This window comes from Netta rufina (genome assembly GCF_964035555.1).
Source record: "Netta rufina genome assembly, chromosome: 23".
Lineage (NCBI taxonomy): Eukaryota > Metazoa > Chordata > Aves > Anseriformes > Anatidae > Netta > Netta rufina.
Window position 1 is genome coordinate 5,264,040 of NC_140147.1, and position 17,598 is coordinate 5,281,637.

The 17,598-nt window shown below is 43.9% G+C and overlaps 1 protein-coding gene across 1 annotated transcript; it reads right to left on the reverse strand.

Annotated features, from left to right (window-relative positions):
* Positions 1-226: 226 nt before the first annotated feature.
* Positions 227-17,539, reverse strand: MATN1 (matrilin 1; the record flags this gene model as incomplete). Its single annotated transcript, XM_084300561.1, has 8 exons — positions 227-276; positions 1,812-1,892; positions 2,443-2,595; positions 4,497-4,910; positions 5,167-5,292; positions 7,806-8,028; positions 14,102-14,448; positions 17,452-17,539. 8 exons carry the CDS (start codon positions 17,537-17,539, stop codon positions 227-229), a joined length of 1,482 nt encoding a protein of 493 aa, XP_084156687.1.
* Between the last annotated feature and the right edge of the window lie 59 nt (positions 17,540-17,598).

The window sequence follows — 17,598 nt, forward strand, 5'->3', positions numbered from 1 at the left end:
CAATGAACATTAGCATGGTCTAGCTCTCTGTCACGCACAGTGCTCTGCCTGTTATACAATGTCTGCTCTACTGTTATACTTTTTCCCTTTTAAACAAATGCATGTAGACTAGACTCTTAAAAATACAAGCTGGCCATAGCACTGTGGCTGAGCTGCCCTCCATACAAAGGAAGGATTTCTAGTTTTGTTACACTCAGAAGGAGAGAAATAATACTCTTTTAGGATCTTAGATGATCTTGTTCTCCAGGGCTTCAATCCTTTTCGCCACAGCTTCCAGTAAGCAAGAGTTAAGGAGAAAAAATGACAGTGTGCGTTGGTGATTGATTGCTCAAGGCTTATAGCACAGATACTGGAACTACCTGGCTGGGAGCAGGTAGCAGAGGAACACCAAAAATCATCTCCCTAGCATTTCCCCAACTGTTCAGGCTGAACAGGTTTGGTTTTGTTTGTTTGTTTTTCAACTTTTACTGAAGGTAAAACATTCACACAAACACACATACTCACATGCATCTATATAAAACACTATAAAAGGAAGGGTAAAAAAATACAGGAATGGTTAGATTGTATTTTGAGAGGTTGACAGAGAATTCCTGACCTGGAGCAGTATGGGTTGCGTGAAGAGTGGAGCAGGGTGCTTTTCTTGGAGTTATACCATGTCGCAATTTTCTGCTCTTTTCACTAATTGCTTTTCGTGATGTGCCTGGGAGCGGCAACCCGCTGGGTGAGAACTGCTGATTTACTCTGACCTTTTGCATAATATAAGTCACAGATTTCACTCAATTTGACTTAAAGAGGAGAAAATATACTGTGTAACTGACATAACAAACCACAGAAATGTGTGTATAAATTAGAATATTGTTTTTAAGATGCTATGTAACGAAGCCTGTCCCTAACCCTGTTGTGAGTTGCTCCAATGTTTCACTAATTCCTTTCCTCATGAGAAGGCTGAATCTTACCCACATCTCTTTTTCTTTTCCTTATTTCTCTTCCCACCACTTATTCCTGGTCTTTGTGCAATATGAAAGAACCCAGCATAACAGAATGCAATCCCACAGACTCAGTTCAGATGGGATCCTACCCACCTCCCCAGAGGTGTTTACAGTTATGTGGGAATTAGTCCCTCAGGATGGAGGCTTAGACAACTAAGAAAAATTGGACCTATACAATGCAATTTGCCTGACTTTAGTGTCACTAACAATACGGCAGAAGTGTTGTGCTCTAGATGACCCTCCTTCCCTCCAGTTCTGTGGAGAAATTCAGGCAGCCAACTCAGATGCTTGCATGGCAGACATTTACCATCATAAAAAAGAATCCCATCCATGGAGTTTAATGACTTAGCAGCTGCATGCACGCACCAGTGTTTTCTTCTGTTCACAGTCCAGTGTTAGCCACTGGTGCTCTCAGCCCTCACATTCTGGCCTGCTTTGCAGGACCTGCAGCCCGCAGAGGCAGCAGCTTTATCCCATGCAGGAACCATGCTCCCATACTTCTCTCATTGGCATCATTTAAACATCTTCCTAAAAACTGACCCAGGTCTTGGTGCCTGCAGTTCATTACTTCCCAGCAATGGGTTGGCATGTTCTACTTTGGCTCTGTTGGTTTCAGCCTATTCTTATGTCAGGCCAGAATCTTGCACTCTGGTGCAGGGACTCTTCCTGCTAGACACAGTCAGAACACACGGGTCTCACTTCCCAGCTTTCTGACCACATATCTAAGTTGCTTTCCACACGTGTAGGCTTTCCCCACTGATCCCTCCAGAAAGCCCAGCCCAACCCACTAGGTTCTGAACAAAGACAGCTTCCAAAGGATATATTTCCTTTGCAATGAATCGATGAGTTCTTCTACTTTTGTCTGGAACTTCACAATAGATTTACATTCACATGGATCTTCCTCTGTGGACCAGAGTATCAAGAAGATGTGTTAAGTGGAACAACAGTGAAAAAAATACTGAAATATAAAATAAGGCAAATCTTATATTCTCTATCACAAACATGAAAGAAATCAAAATGCCATTCCTTCTAACTATCTGACTGATCACTTCCGTCTTTAAGCCCAGTTGTCTAGAGACTCCCACATTTCATTGTTATATAGGGCAGCCTCAGTGCAAGAAGCCTTTCCTGGACTTCCAGTTTCCTGAAAACCCATTGAGTCTTAAAACGTGCCCCCAGAATTTGAATCTGACCAAATGCAGGGCTCTTCCAATGAGGACAAGATGCCTGAGATTTGTGAGTGGCTGCGGTTCAGGCAACCACCCAAATATCAGATGTCTCATGACCTTTCTGAGTAATCTGCAAACTTGATACCCTGAGAATGGAGAGCTCTTTGTAACAATCATCTGAAGGGGGCATTTTTGTCCTTTTGCTTCAGTCTTCTAGGCCTTGTTGCTCTCCAAATGCTGTGACTAATTCCTCCCTTCCCCCCAGTCCAGTCCCCCACTCTCACCAATGCAGATCTTCATTTGCAGCTTTTTCCCTATGTTGCTGATGGTTCTGAAGTCAGCTGTGTAGAAGTAGTGCTCAGCTACTGGTTCTGAAGCGATTTCCCTCAGCTCATCCTCCACTGCGTTACCAACTCCCACAGCAAACATCCTAAATCCTGTGAGCAATAAGAACCAGTCAGCTGGGCAGCTGTGGAGCATCGTGCTGCTGTGGCACCAGTCCCCCATCATCTTGTACATCCTTGCCTTTCTTCTGCACCCCCAGCCTACTTGTAACTCCGCGGTTGTTAATTGGGAAACTAACTCCTTTACTCTCTACTTTTATAGACTTTTTTCAGGTCACCCAAAGTTCCAAAATATTTTGCAGGCTAAGTTTTACTAGAATTATCCAGATAATGACCACTATCACCACAAGAACAATGTTTTAGAGACACAAGAAAGGACAGATCATTATAACACCTTGACAGCATCATGCATCCAGCTAATATGGAAGCAATGATACAGCAAAAGGAAACGGTGGAAGTTTTCATAATAGCCTCCAGCCATCATTATCAACCTATGTAGTGGCAAAGTTCTCTGTACAACAGAGACCTGCGGGTTCAGTAAAATTGTACCTGGATGGATTTCTAAAATTGCAACTCATATTTTCTATCACAAGCAACCCCTACTGTGAGTTAAGAACATGTGTCCAGGTACTGTGCTTCACTGCCAAGAGACTGATTGCCACCTCTGGTTTCAATCCAGTTTCTATTGAACTGAACTGCAGTTTTCCCCTTGACTTGAATGATAACGCTACTTAACACCTGTTTAGAAATATTTGTCTCTACTTGTCCACGTTTAGGTCTAGACTTTGGTAATGCTTTCCCTTCCTCCCCTTTTTTCCTTGTCTTTCTGCCTCTGGTTGTGTCCATTTATTTCTCCCCGAAGTACAGTGCAAGGAACGTGTTTGGAATCTCGTTGTAAGTATCTTGTTATTTATCCCAGTGAAATCACTTAGTAGCAGCTGTTGGGGATGTCTGCGTGGGGAGAAGAGAAGAGGAAGAAGCAAGGCCTGAAGTCTTGTTTCTATGCATGCAGTTTAGGAGGACCTTTTGTTTTATGAGAGCTGAACAACCACATAACCTGTCAACTTGTTTTGTAGACATCAGCTTTTCATAAGCTTGTATTTGACCTGCATTGGCTATGTGCTAGCCCTTAGTCACATCCAGTGGTTGAGACCAAACTTAAAAGTGAAGGATTTAACAGTTCATGAAGGTATTCACACGGGCTGCATCCATTTAATGGTGAGGCAGAAGACTGCGAACTTGTGCAGCAGGAGGTCAGCAAAGGGGCAGATCTCAGATATGCTTGACAGTATTTAGACATTTAAATATATCCATATGTAGCCTTTGTACTCTTTTAATGTTCCATAAGAAACTGAAGAAAATTTCTTATTAACATGTCTGGGTGTGTCTAGGATTTGGGCAGAGAGTCCACATTTTCTCCCTCATTATGTGTTTCTGCTTTGTTTATTGTTTTATTGTTTCTTATTTTTCTTTTACAGGCCTTAAGGCTGATACAGACAAACCATGTTTGGCCCTGCAACTCCTGTTATTCTCCATGTGGCTCTCTGTTGGTTGTCTTTGCCTCACTGTGAATGCCACTGATGGTGGCTTGAATTTGACTAATAACAACAGATAGATCCTCAGTTTTCCCCTGAAGTTTCCTTTTTATTTGTGTGAGATGCTGCACCAGTGTGTATCCCATAACAAATGTATGAAACCCCATTCTGTCCAGCAAAGAGACATCCTGCAGACTTAGATCAAAGACACAGAGGAGCTGTGGGAGCACAAAACAGCTGCTGGCAAACCAAGGTCCAGCTGAAGCCCGAGCCAGAGCTGCTCCATGTTTTGTATGAGTGCGCAGAGACAGCCAAGCAACATCTGGGAAAAGTTGTTCTATAGTATCTTATTTCTGTCCTAGGTAAGAGACACCTGGTAATGAGTGATGCCTAGATTGATACTAGATGCAGCATTTGCTTGAAGGGAGAAACAAACCACTAAGAATTCAGTAGACCTACCTAAATCTTTGGCTTTCTTGGCAGCATCGGTGATGTAATCTTGTGACCGTCCATCGGTGAACACTATGCCCACCTTCGGGACCCCAGGCCTCGCACCATTGGCAATGGAAAATGAACTGTCAATGAGGTACTTCAGAGCCTGGCCAGTCATTGTTCCTTTCTCCATGTAGTCCATTTTCTTGACCGCTGCTTTGATGTCCTTCTTGTTCTTGAACTGCCCCAGAGGAAACTCCTGCCTGACAGAACTGGAGTATTGAACCAGGCCAACTTGGGCCTGTTTTTCTGACACCTCCAGCGACTCCACGATCTGGTTGATGAATTTCTTCACCAGCTCAAAGTTCTCAGGCCGTACACTCTTGGATCCATCGATCAGGAAAACAAGATCCAGGGCAGATCCTGACCCACCACTGCAAGCTGAAGCAAAATGTGAGAAGAGGGAGAAAGGAGACAGCAACTGGGACTGCTTAATTATGTAGGAAAATATAAGCCTAGTATCATTTTATTGCTCATGACATATGTTCGATCAATCAAAAATCACCAACAATTCCCATTATGTGGTTTCCTTCTCTGATTTTTCTGAGCAGAACATGTGTGCCATGTCTCAATCTTATCCCTACCCCATGACCACAGATCGCAGCTCAGCTCAGTGCAAATGAAAATCATTACGTACCGCTGCAGGTCTTCCCATCATTGTTCAGCGTGAAACCCTCTTTACAAGCACACTTGTATGATCCTGGAGTGCTGATACAGATCTGCTCACAGTCGTGGTCTCCAGTGGCACACAGGTCTGACACCACTGCAAGAAAAGGTGCAGATTAAAAACAGGGACCTTGCCAAGGCTTCTCAACCCAGAGCCAACACAGCCCATGAAGAAGGTATGATATTTATCCTATACGCTGAGTGATAACTAAACCCACCCTGCAGCAATACAAAGCAGCAGGAAGCCATTACTCTTGGATAGTAATTGAGATATAAGAAGCAAGGAGAAATAGTGACAAGTCTCCTGACTCCAAGACACAGCCAGGACTAGAAATAGTCTCCACAACAAGGGCAAAAACCATCTGTCTGTTGGGCATATCATAATCTACTTCACTCTCCAAAGCTACGGGATGAGATTTGGTTTCCAAACTACCATCTGGGCTGGCCAGTACCCATTTTCCCAGCTACATAGTACAGTTATGATTAGTGAGTTCAGTGCCAGGTACAGCTGTCATTCCCGGATGGGCTTCATGTCCAAACATACTTGGAATTCACTTCAGAGCTACCTTCACACGTACAACTTTCAGACTCACTCTTTACAAATATTTCTGCCTGCTGATCTTAACCTGGATCTGACTCCTATAAGATGCTGAGCAAACAGAAGCTGAGCCGCAGCAGTTTGAGCCAGCAGCACTCAGTGACTGACAGCACTGTCATGGCTACAGCAATGATGATGGAAAACAAATCTGAAGCTAAACAAATCTGGTTGTAGCAAATTTATTCACAAAGAGCATGGAAATCTGTGCAGAAAATGGAGCATTTTTGGTTTTATTGTAATAATGGGAGGTGGCGTGAAGTCTTTCAAAATCAAGGGGATTTTGCTCATTATTTCTATTTGTTTGTGTTCTGCTCTACATGTATTTTGTACTTTTGGCCTTCCCAGTTCATGCACCTGCATATTGTGCCATATAATGGTAGCTGATGTAATTAGGAATATTATTAGCTATGCAGTTGGCTATAACACTGGGCTCTCAGGTTGAGTTCTTTGAAGGCTACAAAGATCTTATCAGTCTAACTAGTAGCTGGATCATTAAAGGTCTCACTTTTCCTCATGTGTTTGTTGAGCATTATGGGGTAGCAGCTTGGACAGTGCTGCACAGCTCCTCCTGCTTCCACTGCACACTGCTTCCACAAGCTGTGCTGTGCAATAGCAGGTGGTGTTTGGGTACATCTCCAAGGACAGTTTTGTGCAGCTGCTTGCATAGCATGATAACAACCCACTTGGCAGTTAATATGGTGCTGCTGTCTGTTAGTTGTAATAATCCTTAGCACAGTGCTTCCCTTGGATGCATCTCTGAGGGTTTTTACCATGGGGAGAACTTTGTCAGCTGCATGTTACAAATCTGAAAAGCGAGGCCCAGAAAAGGTTTTTTTCTTCCTCTTTTTGAATGACACCAATGCCAGAACTTCAAAACAGATTTTCAGGTCCTTGGCTGACTCCTGACACCAGGGCAGCCAACACAAACTCCCACGAATATTCATGGCCTGGATTCCACCTTCTTGAATATTGTCTCTGCTCCCCTTAGTATGTAGTATTTGTTCCCTTCTTTCATGAGCTTCTGCTGTGGTGACACCTCATTATAATACATGACTCACTTTATATTCAAAGTTTTCCTCCTTCCTATAGAGGACGAAGTTTTCCTCGACAAAAAGCTGTTCCCCCCATCATTTGTAGGCTGAAAGTTGAATCATGAAATTTTACACCTCTTGAAGAAATCAGTCTCAGAGAGTTTTACAGGTCCATCTGTGTGTACGTGTTTGCAATACTTTGCCGTAGGCACTGTGGTGTATTGCACCTTTCAAAAAAGTGTTGCCACACGTCTGTGCTTTGGCAGGATGGGCGTGTGAAGCCCCCAGGCCGCTCTTGCTGACACAAAACGGGTATTTATAGACCACCTCCTACAGCTTCTGGGTACGTTTGAAAGCAATAAAGCTCTCTCATTCCATTCACTGGTTCGTGTAGGCGTGAATATGTGTTTGTAGGATAGTCAGGCTCTTTTTATATACTATGCAGATAGGTGTTAGGTACTGTACCAACCAGGAGAATTTCCTGCTGCACAGGGCTTGCAGAAATAACAGCACAGTCAGGCAAAGGTCTCTCAGCCTCCAGCAAGCAAGTGAAACCAGCCCTTGTTTAACAGGGAATTCAGAAGATGCTGGCAGGGGAAATTACCAGCCAGATCGTCAGCACTGCCCAGATAGGCTTAAACATAAGGGCAACAATTTTAGCTATTTAAAGCTCCTGGTTTTGAGGTTCTTTTTCTCTGCCTCAAGTAGTAGATGGGTCCTGTGTACAAACTCTTGGGTGCAAATGAAGTCTGGAGACTTCTGTAAACAAAACCTGAAATTCCCTAAACAAAACCTCAGACTCTTGAAAAGCAACTTCAGAGAGCACCTCTCTGCTATACTGATTTGTTCTGCAGACCCGAGTCCTTGGAAAAAGGAAGCAGATGGGTGAAGGATGATCACATGTGACATTTCTGTGAAAAGCTTGCTGGCAGCCACTTGCACTTCTTGGCTAGGAACCCAGGGGTTGTGGCAAGGACTTACCACAGAAAGCTTCTTGAAACTTGTGGGTCAGCTTCTCTATAACACTGTAGCTCTCCACGTAGTCCACGTGGTCATCCAGGGGCTCGCTAGCAATTTGCCGCAGGGTGTGCATGTCCACCCGGCCAACCCCGATGGCAAAGATCTCGATGCCAGCTGCTCTGGCCCTTGCTGACACATCCTGCACTCCATCCTGGGGACGTCCATCGGTCACAACAATCGCCACCTGCACAGAGAGGGGCAGAGAGCAGGGGTGTGTGTGAAATGGGCTCAGTATCACTACTGCGCATGGAACAGCCTGGAGTAGTAAAGAAGGGTTCACATTTCTAAAATTAAAGAAAAAAGGAAATGGCACCTCCTCCCCCTCTTCCTGTTCTTCCTGAGATCACACAAGCCATTCTTTTCATGTGCAGTTTGTTTCTTCCTGAGCTGGAAAGGTTAAACTGCCGTGGACCTGACTGTTTTAATTAAGGGACATCTGGTGCATCTCGGCCCTATTGAAACCAAAGTAAAGGTTACATTCTTCATAAGCAAACTAATGCTCAAACCAAACTCTAACTATTTTCATGAACCCCCAGCTGACACTAAGGGCACCTCTGGGATGTGGTAGCATCTTTGTCCATCTAAGAATCTCAGGAATATGGTAAACTAAGGAGGTTAAGGCTTTTCCCCATTTTATGGATGAAGAAATTGAAGCAGAAAGAGAGGAAGTGATCTGTGTAAGGTCACACCATGTGTCGGTGCCAGGCATGATTTCTGATTTCCCATTCCACCACAAAGAGCAGTGGTGAAATCCTACCCCTACTAACATCAGCATTAAAATGACAGCTGATATAAGTGAGAACTGGATGTCACCATGGATGGTGACACCCTAAACCAGTGGAAAGCCTCCAAGAGCCCTGCTCCTGTTGCTAGATTGCCTGTTTTCCTTTTTATTCTTCTTATGATAAGTGACATTGTCACAAAACCTCCAGTTCCATTCTTTGACAATTCATCTGCTCCTGCCACTTTTCCTTACAATTGTTTTATTGTGACACTGCTGTCAAGTCCCAAGCAACTAATTGGGATGTAATGCAGTATGGAGAAACATAATGAGCAGTAAAAAAAAAAAAAAAAAAAAGAAAAGAAAAAAAAGAGAGAGAGTGAGAGAGAGAAAGAGAAACACAGATGAGTCTGTCTAGCAGCACCAATGGGTTTGAGTGAGCCATCATCAGGTCACCAAAGTGGTATTTGCTGTTGTCCTCTAGGCCATATATGCTCTCCATCTTTCTGAAGATGAAATCAGGAGACCCACCAGCTGCTCAGCTGGGACAGCATGATGGCTGTTTTGCGCCCTCGGGAGGGAGAAGAGTCAGCTTGGTAAGGTCAGGAGTGGGGTTCCTATTCCCATGGGGCCCAGGCCATGCTGCTGAAGTGGTTCCTTCCCCTCTGCCCACCCATCTGCAGAGGGATGACTGAGTGCTGCACTCATCTGCCCCAGTCATTTGCAATGATAAAATAACCTGCTGCCCTGTCCAGAGCTTTCCTTCTATACAAAAGATGGGTGAATCTGGGAAAATGCAGAACTTTCAGTCTGGTGAAGGGCTGCAAGCTCAGGTTTATCTGCTCTTCATAAGGGCTACAGGATTAAAAGATTATGGACATGAGGATTCTGCAACTAAATGCTTCTAAGAGAATAAGTAAAATGCATGGAACTATTTCTCTTTTGCTCAAGACTGAAATAAGAAAAGAGTCACCTGTGGCAGCTGTCAGTGCTTGTTCAGGGGAATGAATGTGGCAAACACAGACTGACCAAGAGGAGCACTGGGCTGTTTCAGGAGCAGCAGCCATGCAGTCGTGCTTTCTGCCAGGAGAGAGAGCCCTTGGCTCAGCAGCGGGTTGAGCAGCTCTGAGATGGAGCTGCCAGTCAGAGCTTAGCAAAAGCCTGTCAGAAACAAGATGTGCCACCAAGTCACATCTGCGAGGAGCTCTGCCCTGTGAACAGGTCTCGGTCAGCAGCTGCGTATTTTTCTTGCAGTGCTTGTCACAGGACAGAGGTGTTCCGTGTCCTCCTGGCATTTCCCTGTCTAAGCAAAGTGATTCTCCAAGTTTAATCAGTCCCTGAGTTTCTTCACATCAGGGTGGCATCTCCACATAGGCCAGAGCCCCAGACACAACCCAGGAGATGTCTGGTAGCAGCATCCACATCTGGATCTGATGGGAAAGATTTTCACAATGGATCTGTGTGAAAATCTACTACAGTGCAGTCAATATTCATGCTGCTTTCTGACCTGCTGTTGGAATTTGGAGAGAACAGAATTTGGACACAAAAAGAGTCTGGCATTGAGAATTTAGCAGCAAGCCCATGGCTAAAGTAACTGTAACAGGAGTCAGACCCTGCACTGGCCAGACAGGGAGGCTTTCTGGGACTGTGGACAGAACCAGGTGCTTACAGAAAGAGTATGAGAAATAGAAACAAATTTAAAGTGAATTTGCTATTGTATATATTTACACATATATCTTGATAATCAGGAAATCCTTATTTTTCCCAGAATTCCGCCTCTAGACTTTTGCCCTTTCTTCCAGCCTGAAGCAAAGAGTTCCAGCATGAAAAAAAAAAAATACATCTTTTTATTTTAAACCTACCTCCAAATGATTTTCAGTCACAGGATCTCTGTAATTCTCTGTGTTATGACCTTGTCTCATTTAAAAAAACTGGAAGTCCTGATATGTGCCTTGCTTGGAAAAGAGCATGACGGGTCAGAAGCAAGGAGCAACCACCACACCTGCAGAGGCTGCTTTTGCTCTGCAGCAGAGGTTGTGCTGGGCTCAGCTGGTGGCCGTGTGGGAAGAATTAAGAAAGGGTGAAATCTCTTTGCTGTCCTGAATAACTCAACAGGATCTCCAGATTTTCCCTAGGGAAACTCAGAAACGTTTACTTTTGAGGTCAGATTTCTACTCATTCTAACACCACCTTTCTTTTTTTGCTGTGAATTCCTCACTTTCTGGATCCAGAATCTCTGTCTTGTGTTACTTCTCTCATATAGAAATCCCCTATGTTCTCATGACACAATTTATTCTTGGTTAACTAAGGCACTAGAGTATTCACAGGCATCCCTAGATATTCATATTTTAGGGCAGCCATGTGTAGACAATCCAGCAGCTAATGAGGGAGCTATGTCTCATTGCGCAGCATATTACATGCGTGTTGTAACAGCAGTGAAAGGGGAATTGGGAAGAAAGCTGAATAAGCCCCTGATTTTCTCATCAGTTTGACAACCTATTTGTTGTTCTTCCTAAAGAAAGATAAAAGTAATTGGGCACCCCTGTAGTTTTGATAGAGGTATAAAGAGACTTTACTTTGAGCTCTTGCAGAAACAAATAGTGTTTTTCACCATCCTGTGGTGACATTTGCAGCACAGAGCACAGCAAGACCAAATGATCTTGTGATGCTTTGGCCAATCCCACGTGGTTAAAAATCCTAGTGCCAATTTTCACAAGGTCTTACTGGATATCTGCCGTGTGAAGGAGCAAGGACTGTGCCCAGCGTTTCTGGAAGCTTCCCCTCCTTAAATTACTGCATGGTCTATTCATCATCCCAGCAGATGATGGGGCCATCCTGAAAAGCATGAAGGTCACAGAAGGGAAAGAGTTTGCTAGACTTACTTTGTCTTGCTTTGTGCACCTTGGTCTGGAAGTACTGAGCAAGAATTAATGGAGTGAGATAAAAAATAAGCTTTAAGTAAATGGCCTTTTTTTCTGTCAATATTCAACAATTGAAATGTTTCAGTGGTCTGGCATTCAAACTGTTGGGATTTTTTGTATGGAAGGCAAAATGTTTTCTTTGTTCTTGCTTAGCTTTTCTTTTTTTTCTTTTTTTTTTTTTTTTCTTTTCTTTTTTTTTTTTTTTTTTTAGTTTCAATCACATTAAGAATTTCTGAAAAGCAGGAATAGATACTATCACCCAGATAGTTTTGTTGTTGTTGTTTTGTTTCAGTTGCCTAGTTTTGTGCTAAGCGATACCCAGAAAAGAAGAACATTTCCCATAACATTTTTCTTCTGGACAGAAAGTCACTGTTTGTACGTGGCTATGGATGATCCTGCTTAGAGGAGACCTGCAGCCCCCCTCTGCTCACATTTCTCCAGCACAGGGTGCTCTGGCCAAGCTGGGCTCTTGGCGAGGTGGCAAAAGAGCTCTGCTGGGGAGCTAGCACCTTCCCTTCATTTCTCCTGGAATAGTTTCACTGGAGGAAACGTCTCTTGCACGCAAGATCTGGAAAAATTCTTCAGTGAAGTGGTTCATGGAGAAACTGGGCAGCCCCGAGCTCACTGAGAAGTGAGTCTCCTCCAAATCCTGTGAGCGGTGGGAGTGGGCAGCGTCTACCACTGCTGCCTTGCCTGGTGGCTGGCGGCATGTTTGCTGCTGCTGGGGCAGTGGGGAAATGCAAAACACAGCTTGGCAGCTGCAGGAAGTTGTTTGTACCACCAGAAAACAGCAGGCTTGAGTGAAAGTCTGATTCCACACTTGATTTCTTTGAAGTAGTTGAATGAGAACAATTAGTCTCGCACCTAAAGGATTTTAAAGCTCTTTACTAAAAATTAATGACAATAGAATATTAATAATGCCTTGCCATATTGCAATGCTTTCTTTCAGTGAACCTCAAAGCACTTGACAAGCAAAAAACATTACTCCTTTTGAATAAAAAGCCATCAGGCCCCTGAGCTGCCCTGTGAGAGCTGGGTTATTAGATTTTGACTCCTAAGCTCGAGGAGTGATGTGATTGTGATGGCTGGTCAGATGAGTTTTGCTGAAGCTGATTACCAGTGAAACTTAGGGAAATTTTCTCAGAGTGTAATTTTCTTGGGCTATCACTCTTGGTTTTCTTCCTATTGTGTGAAGCCAGATTTAGACTAAAATACAGATAATTTCCCCAATCTGAGCCCCACAATGAAAGACAATATGAGGATGGATTCATTCACATATGCAAGTTGCCTGTGGTTGAACAGGGTGAAGGAGCACACAAGAAAATTAATTAGATCATCTTTTGGGGAGATGGTCTCATTTTTCAGGGGTGTCTTGTGAATTCCAGTCCAGTAAAGCTTTCAGGATGCTGCTTTTTGCAGATGACAGATCATTATAGGTGCCTGTTTTACACTTTTCAGTATTATTTTTGACTTGCCATCCCTGGGCGTCTTTCCATGTACTGTTCTGCCTTCCCTAGAGCATTACCAGCAGTAAGGGAAATGGAAAGCATCCGACGTTCCAAAAATGTTGTAATCAGGAGAAAAATCCCAAGCTTCCTCACTTCAAAAGCTGGGCTGTTGTCCAGCTGGTGGAAAGCTCTCTCTGCTAGCTAAAGCCTTTGCTTATTTTTCTGGTCTGGTCTTATAGCAGAGAGCCAGCAGAGAGACCTGGCACAGGACAAAAAGGCCTAGGAGGTTCATTTATGATGTTTTGATAAAACATATATTGCAAATTATATGCATTTTCCACATGCTCAGAAGAGAGTTTTCCTGATGACTGTCACTGGGCTGAGGTCTGGTTGCCTTCAGGGCCAAATCTGGAGGGGATGAGTATCTGGGGAGTATTTTTTTTAAAGGGTGAGTTTTCTGAGCAGGGAAACTGGGTCAGGAGCAGTGATGGAACCATGTATGGAATTAATCTGATCTTATACCACAGCCTTAAAAGCTAAATAGTCATTAAAGCCAGTGTACAAGAAGGAAATACCCTGAAAGGAAAACATAGCCATTAGCCAGCCTATGAGTAACTGTGAGAGAAGTGGAGGATACAGAAACAGCACTTTGCTTTATATATGCAACTGAAAGGGCCCATTTCAAAGGAAACTTTCAGAAGGTTGTCTCACTTTTCACTATGGTGGATTCTGAAGCATTTTTATTACAGTGCGCTGGGGAAGATTTCAGATAATCATCAAATACATTCAGGCCTAGGAAACCTGGCTGAAACAAGCATCTCAGGGTGGCATGTTTTGGAAGCCGGGAGCCATGTACCACAGCACAGACTTTCCAGCCAGGGAGGAGAGCTGGTGAAACTGGATTAAATTTACCCCAGCAACTTCTGTCCAACTCTTTGCCCCATGAAATCACAGAATCACAGAATTTTCTAGGTTGGAAGAGACCTCAAGATCATCGAGTCCAACCTCTGACCTAACACTAACAGTCCCCACTAAATCAAAGTATTTAACATCTCAAGGATGTCTCAGTATCGTCCCACACAAACAGAATCACCTTTCCACCTCTCCAATTTTTCCAACCATACCCCCTGAAAGAGGGAGCTCCCAAGCAAGGGATAGCCTCCTTACCTTATTAATATTGGGAGACCTCAGCCTGGCCCCTTCTGAGTCACTAAAAGCCCGGCTGATGGCAAACTGGATGGCCAGGCCAGTCATAGTCCCAGTGGATAGCGGCTCTATCCTCCGGACCGCCTGCAGGAGCCCGGCTTTGGTTTGGTGTGTCTTGAGGGAGAACTCGTTCTTGACGGCGCTTGCATAATTGATCACACCCACCCGGGTGGAGTTGGGGCCCACGTCCAGTCCCTCGATCACCCGGGACATGAAGACTTTGACTTTCTCGAACTCCTGTGGGCGCACGCTTCGAGAGCTGTCGATGACGAACACCAGGTCGGTGGGTTTGGTTCGACACAGGGTGCCTGGAAACAAAAAGGAGGAAGACAAAAAATAAAAGAAAAAGAAGAGAAAAATATACGAGGAGGAAAAAAAAAAAAATCTTACAGCTGAGGACCTGCAAGCTGCAATCTTTTCTTTCCCTTTCTTAGAGAGGCCCACAGAGACCAGTTTAACCTCATGTTTCTAAATGTTCTTTTCCCTTTCATAGAAAAATGTCTGGAAGAACAACACATTTACCGGTTGACAACATGTACTTCTACAGCAGTGAGCTGATGAGATACCAGCTCTGCGCTTGTGGGAGCAGGTTGCCCACTTGTAACACCAGGCTGCTGCTAATGTCGACACGAAACTTAATTCACTCACAGCAGCACGGAGGGAGGAGGAAAGCTGTGAGCTGGAGCCCGTTATATGCACTTCTGTATCAAAGGAAGTCTCAAAAGAAGTTACTGCGTTTTGGACATGTATAAGCAAGCCACATGGACATTAATTAATGAGCTTGTGCCTTTGTTATGCTTGACCAGAAGCAGGCATTACTCTTGGCAGTTCGGTTTCAGTTGTGAAGCAAGAGCCCCAGATTAACTAATGAACATAACACAATCCAGTCTCATGTTTTTCAGCTAGTGTCACTAATAATGAAATTCTGTAACATGGCAAAGACCAGCACTTTTTTTTTTTTTCTTTGAGCTGTTGAGGGAGAACACAACAGAGATGTAGAACCATGCCTTTGATAGATAATTTCTGCAAGACCATAGTAAGGCATGAGTATCCACTGTAAAAAATAAATGGATAAACAGGAAACATTAGCAATGCAAACAGCTGACTAATATTTTTCTTTTTTAATTTCTAATTTTCATTCTTTTTTTCCATCTTAATGTTAAGCTGTAGCAATGCATAAAAAGGACTGATATTTTTAATGAATTTCTGAATGAATTGCCCCATTTTCCCCACCAGACCTATAACATTCTGATATTATTATTATTTTTTCCATCATTTAGCCTGTCTCTGAGGGATATCAAGCACTCTGCTAATATTTGATTTCCATAGAGAGAGATGATATAGGTTATATCATAAAGGAGGTTTCTGTGTAAATTTTTAAATGTGAGCTTTTGGGCCAACAAAGCTGTTCCAAATTATGGCATAAATATTATAGCTGGTCCTCAGTGTGAAATCTAATGTGGCTTTCAGTCTTTCAGACACATGAAAATAAATACCCTGTGATATATCCATAAAGAATATAATCAGGTTACTTTCCTGAGAGACACTAATGCTGAATCTGCTTCTGGCTCCCAGAAAAGGTCCCTCTAAATGATGCTGTGTGTAGAAGAGAAGCAGGCAGCGGTTTCTTCCTCAGATGCTCTAGTTTCAACTAAAATGCAGTCGAACCTTTTCCTATATGGGGGACTTTTGATTTGCCATAATAATTCATTGCAGAGGAAGGAAAAAGTCCGTTGGCAGTCCATTTTCTACAGTATTGCAAATCCCCCTACCAGGGGTTGGTTATGCCCATTTTACAGGAGATAAATGAAGATACAGAGAAAAGCTCAAGGTCTTGCAATCAGCTCCTCCAGAAATAAAGTACATATTCCCCTTTGCCACTGTAGCTAACGCATCACATCCATTTTTAGGGATAAACCAAGGACCAAAAGTTATTTTTTCCCTTAGGAACAATTGGATCCTATAGAAGTTTTGAAGTATATTTTCTTTTTTGCATAGGAGCTCTGTGATTTTGCTCTAAATAACATTTTAAATAACATTTTAAATCTTTTTTTTTTTTTTTTTTTTTTTTTTTTTTTTTTAATGGGAGTGAAGTATATTTCAGGGAAATGAAGAGAAAAAAGTTATAAGGCATCAGGAGCTTTGGGATTTCAGCCTGTCTGGTCTCAGCTGCTGTGCACATCTGGCTCTGCAGGACAGGCCTGCGTTATCTCCAGGAGGTGACAGTCAGGCACACTTGTTCCGAGTGACATCTTGACTCAACATTGTTTATTTTAAAGTAGAATTAAACCAGAAGTAAAATCCTCCACTAGTATTAAAAATGTCCACACTTGAAGTTATTCAGGAATAGCTGAACTTCATGAACTGATTTAGCAGAAAATCTCTCTTAGGGCACCTTTCCCATATTGATTAAGAGAACAAGACTCTTGCCTAGTAATTCAGAATGAAAAGATGTTTATTTTAGAAATAGTGATGGCTCACAGTAGGGCTGGGCTGAATGGCTGTTCTGTTCGGTTTTCTGACTTCAGCAGTGCTTAGTGGTTCCACAGCAAAGATAACTCTCCCTTTCCAGGTTAGTAAGAAAAATCTGGTCAGTATATCAGAAAACTCCCCTTCATAAGCCACAGCCTGCCCCTGGAAGAGAAGTTTTCTCGGTACCAGGCCACCAGCCCTTCCCTTCTGAGTCCAGCACTTTCTGACACGAATTGCAAGCAAGGATTTAGAGACACTGGAGCTGCACCCTGCAACCTCAAAGAGCCAGCGGCTCCTCTCCCACCTGGCTGCTTTACACCCCTCTTGAAATACAAACAGAGCTGGGTTTTGCTCAAGGATGGATGAAGTAAAACCTAGGGAAGGCCCGGCCTCAGGAACCTGGCCCAGACCTTCCTGCTCAGTGAGGTTAACCAGAGCTGGAGGGTCTGGCCAAGTCCTCCACAAACTCCCAGCCAAGCCAGCCCTCTGCAGAGCTGTGCCGAGGAGGAGACATTTCAGAGGCACAGGGAAGCCTCCTCCAGCCCAAAGCAGCGAGCCCCAAAGCTGCTGCCATGCCACAGCTAGGGCTGACCTGATGCCACCTCTGCACAGCATCCTGCTTCTACTCTAAAGCAATGACAGAGGCAGAAGAAAATGCATCTGCAGGTTTTACTGCCTTGGGAAAATACCTGAGAAAGCTCCTCTGCTTCCCGGACTGATGTTGGGTATTGCTTCATCCTTCTCCTTGCCAACAAACCCATCCCAACCCTAGGCAGCTGGTGACCAGCAGCTGGGGACAGACCCCCAGCTCCCCCAGGAGCTGCTCAGCTCCCACTTACCTCTGGGCTGTGGAGGTGCCCCCCAAACTCCATAGCTCTGGAGGAGAAGCAGCAAAGAGAGCAGCACGGTGGAGAAAATCCTGTCCATGGCTGCGGAGGAGCCGGAGGCTGGATGCGGAGTGGCAAGCAGGAGCCTTGGCCCGGAGG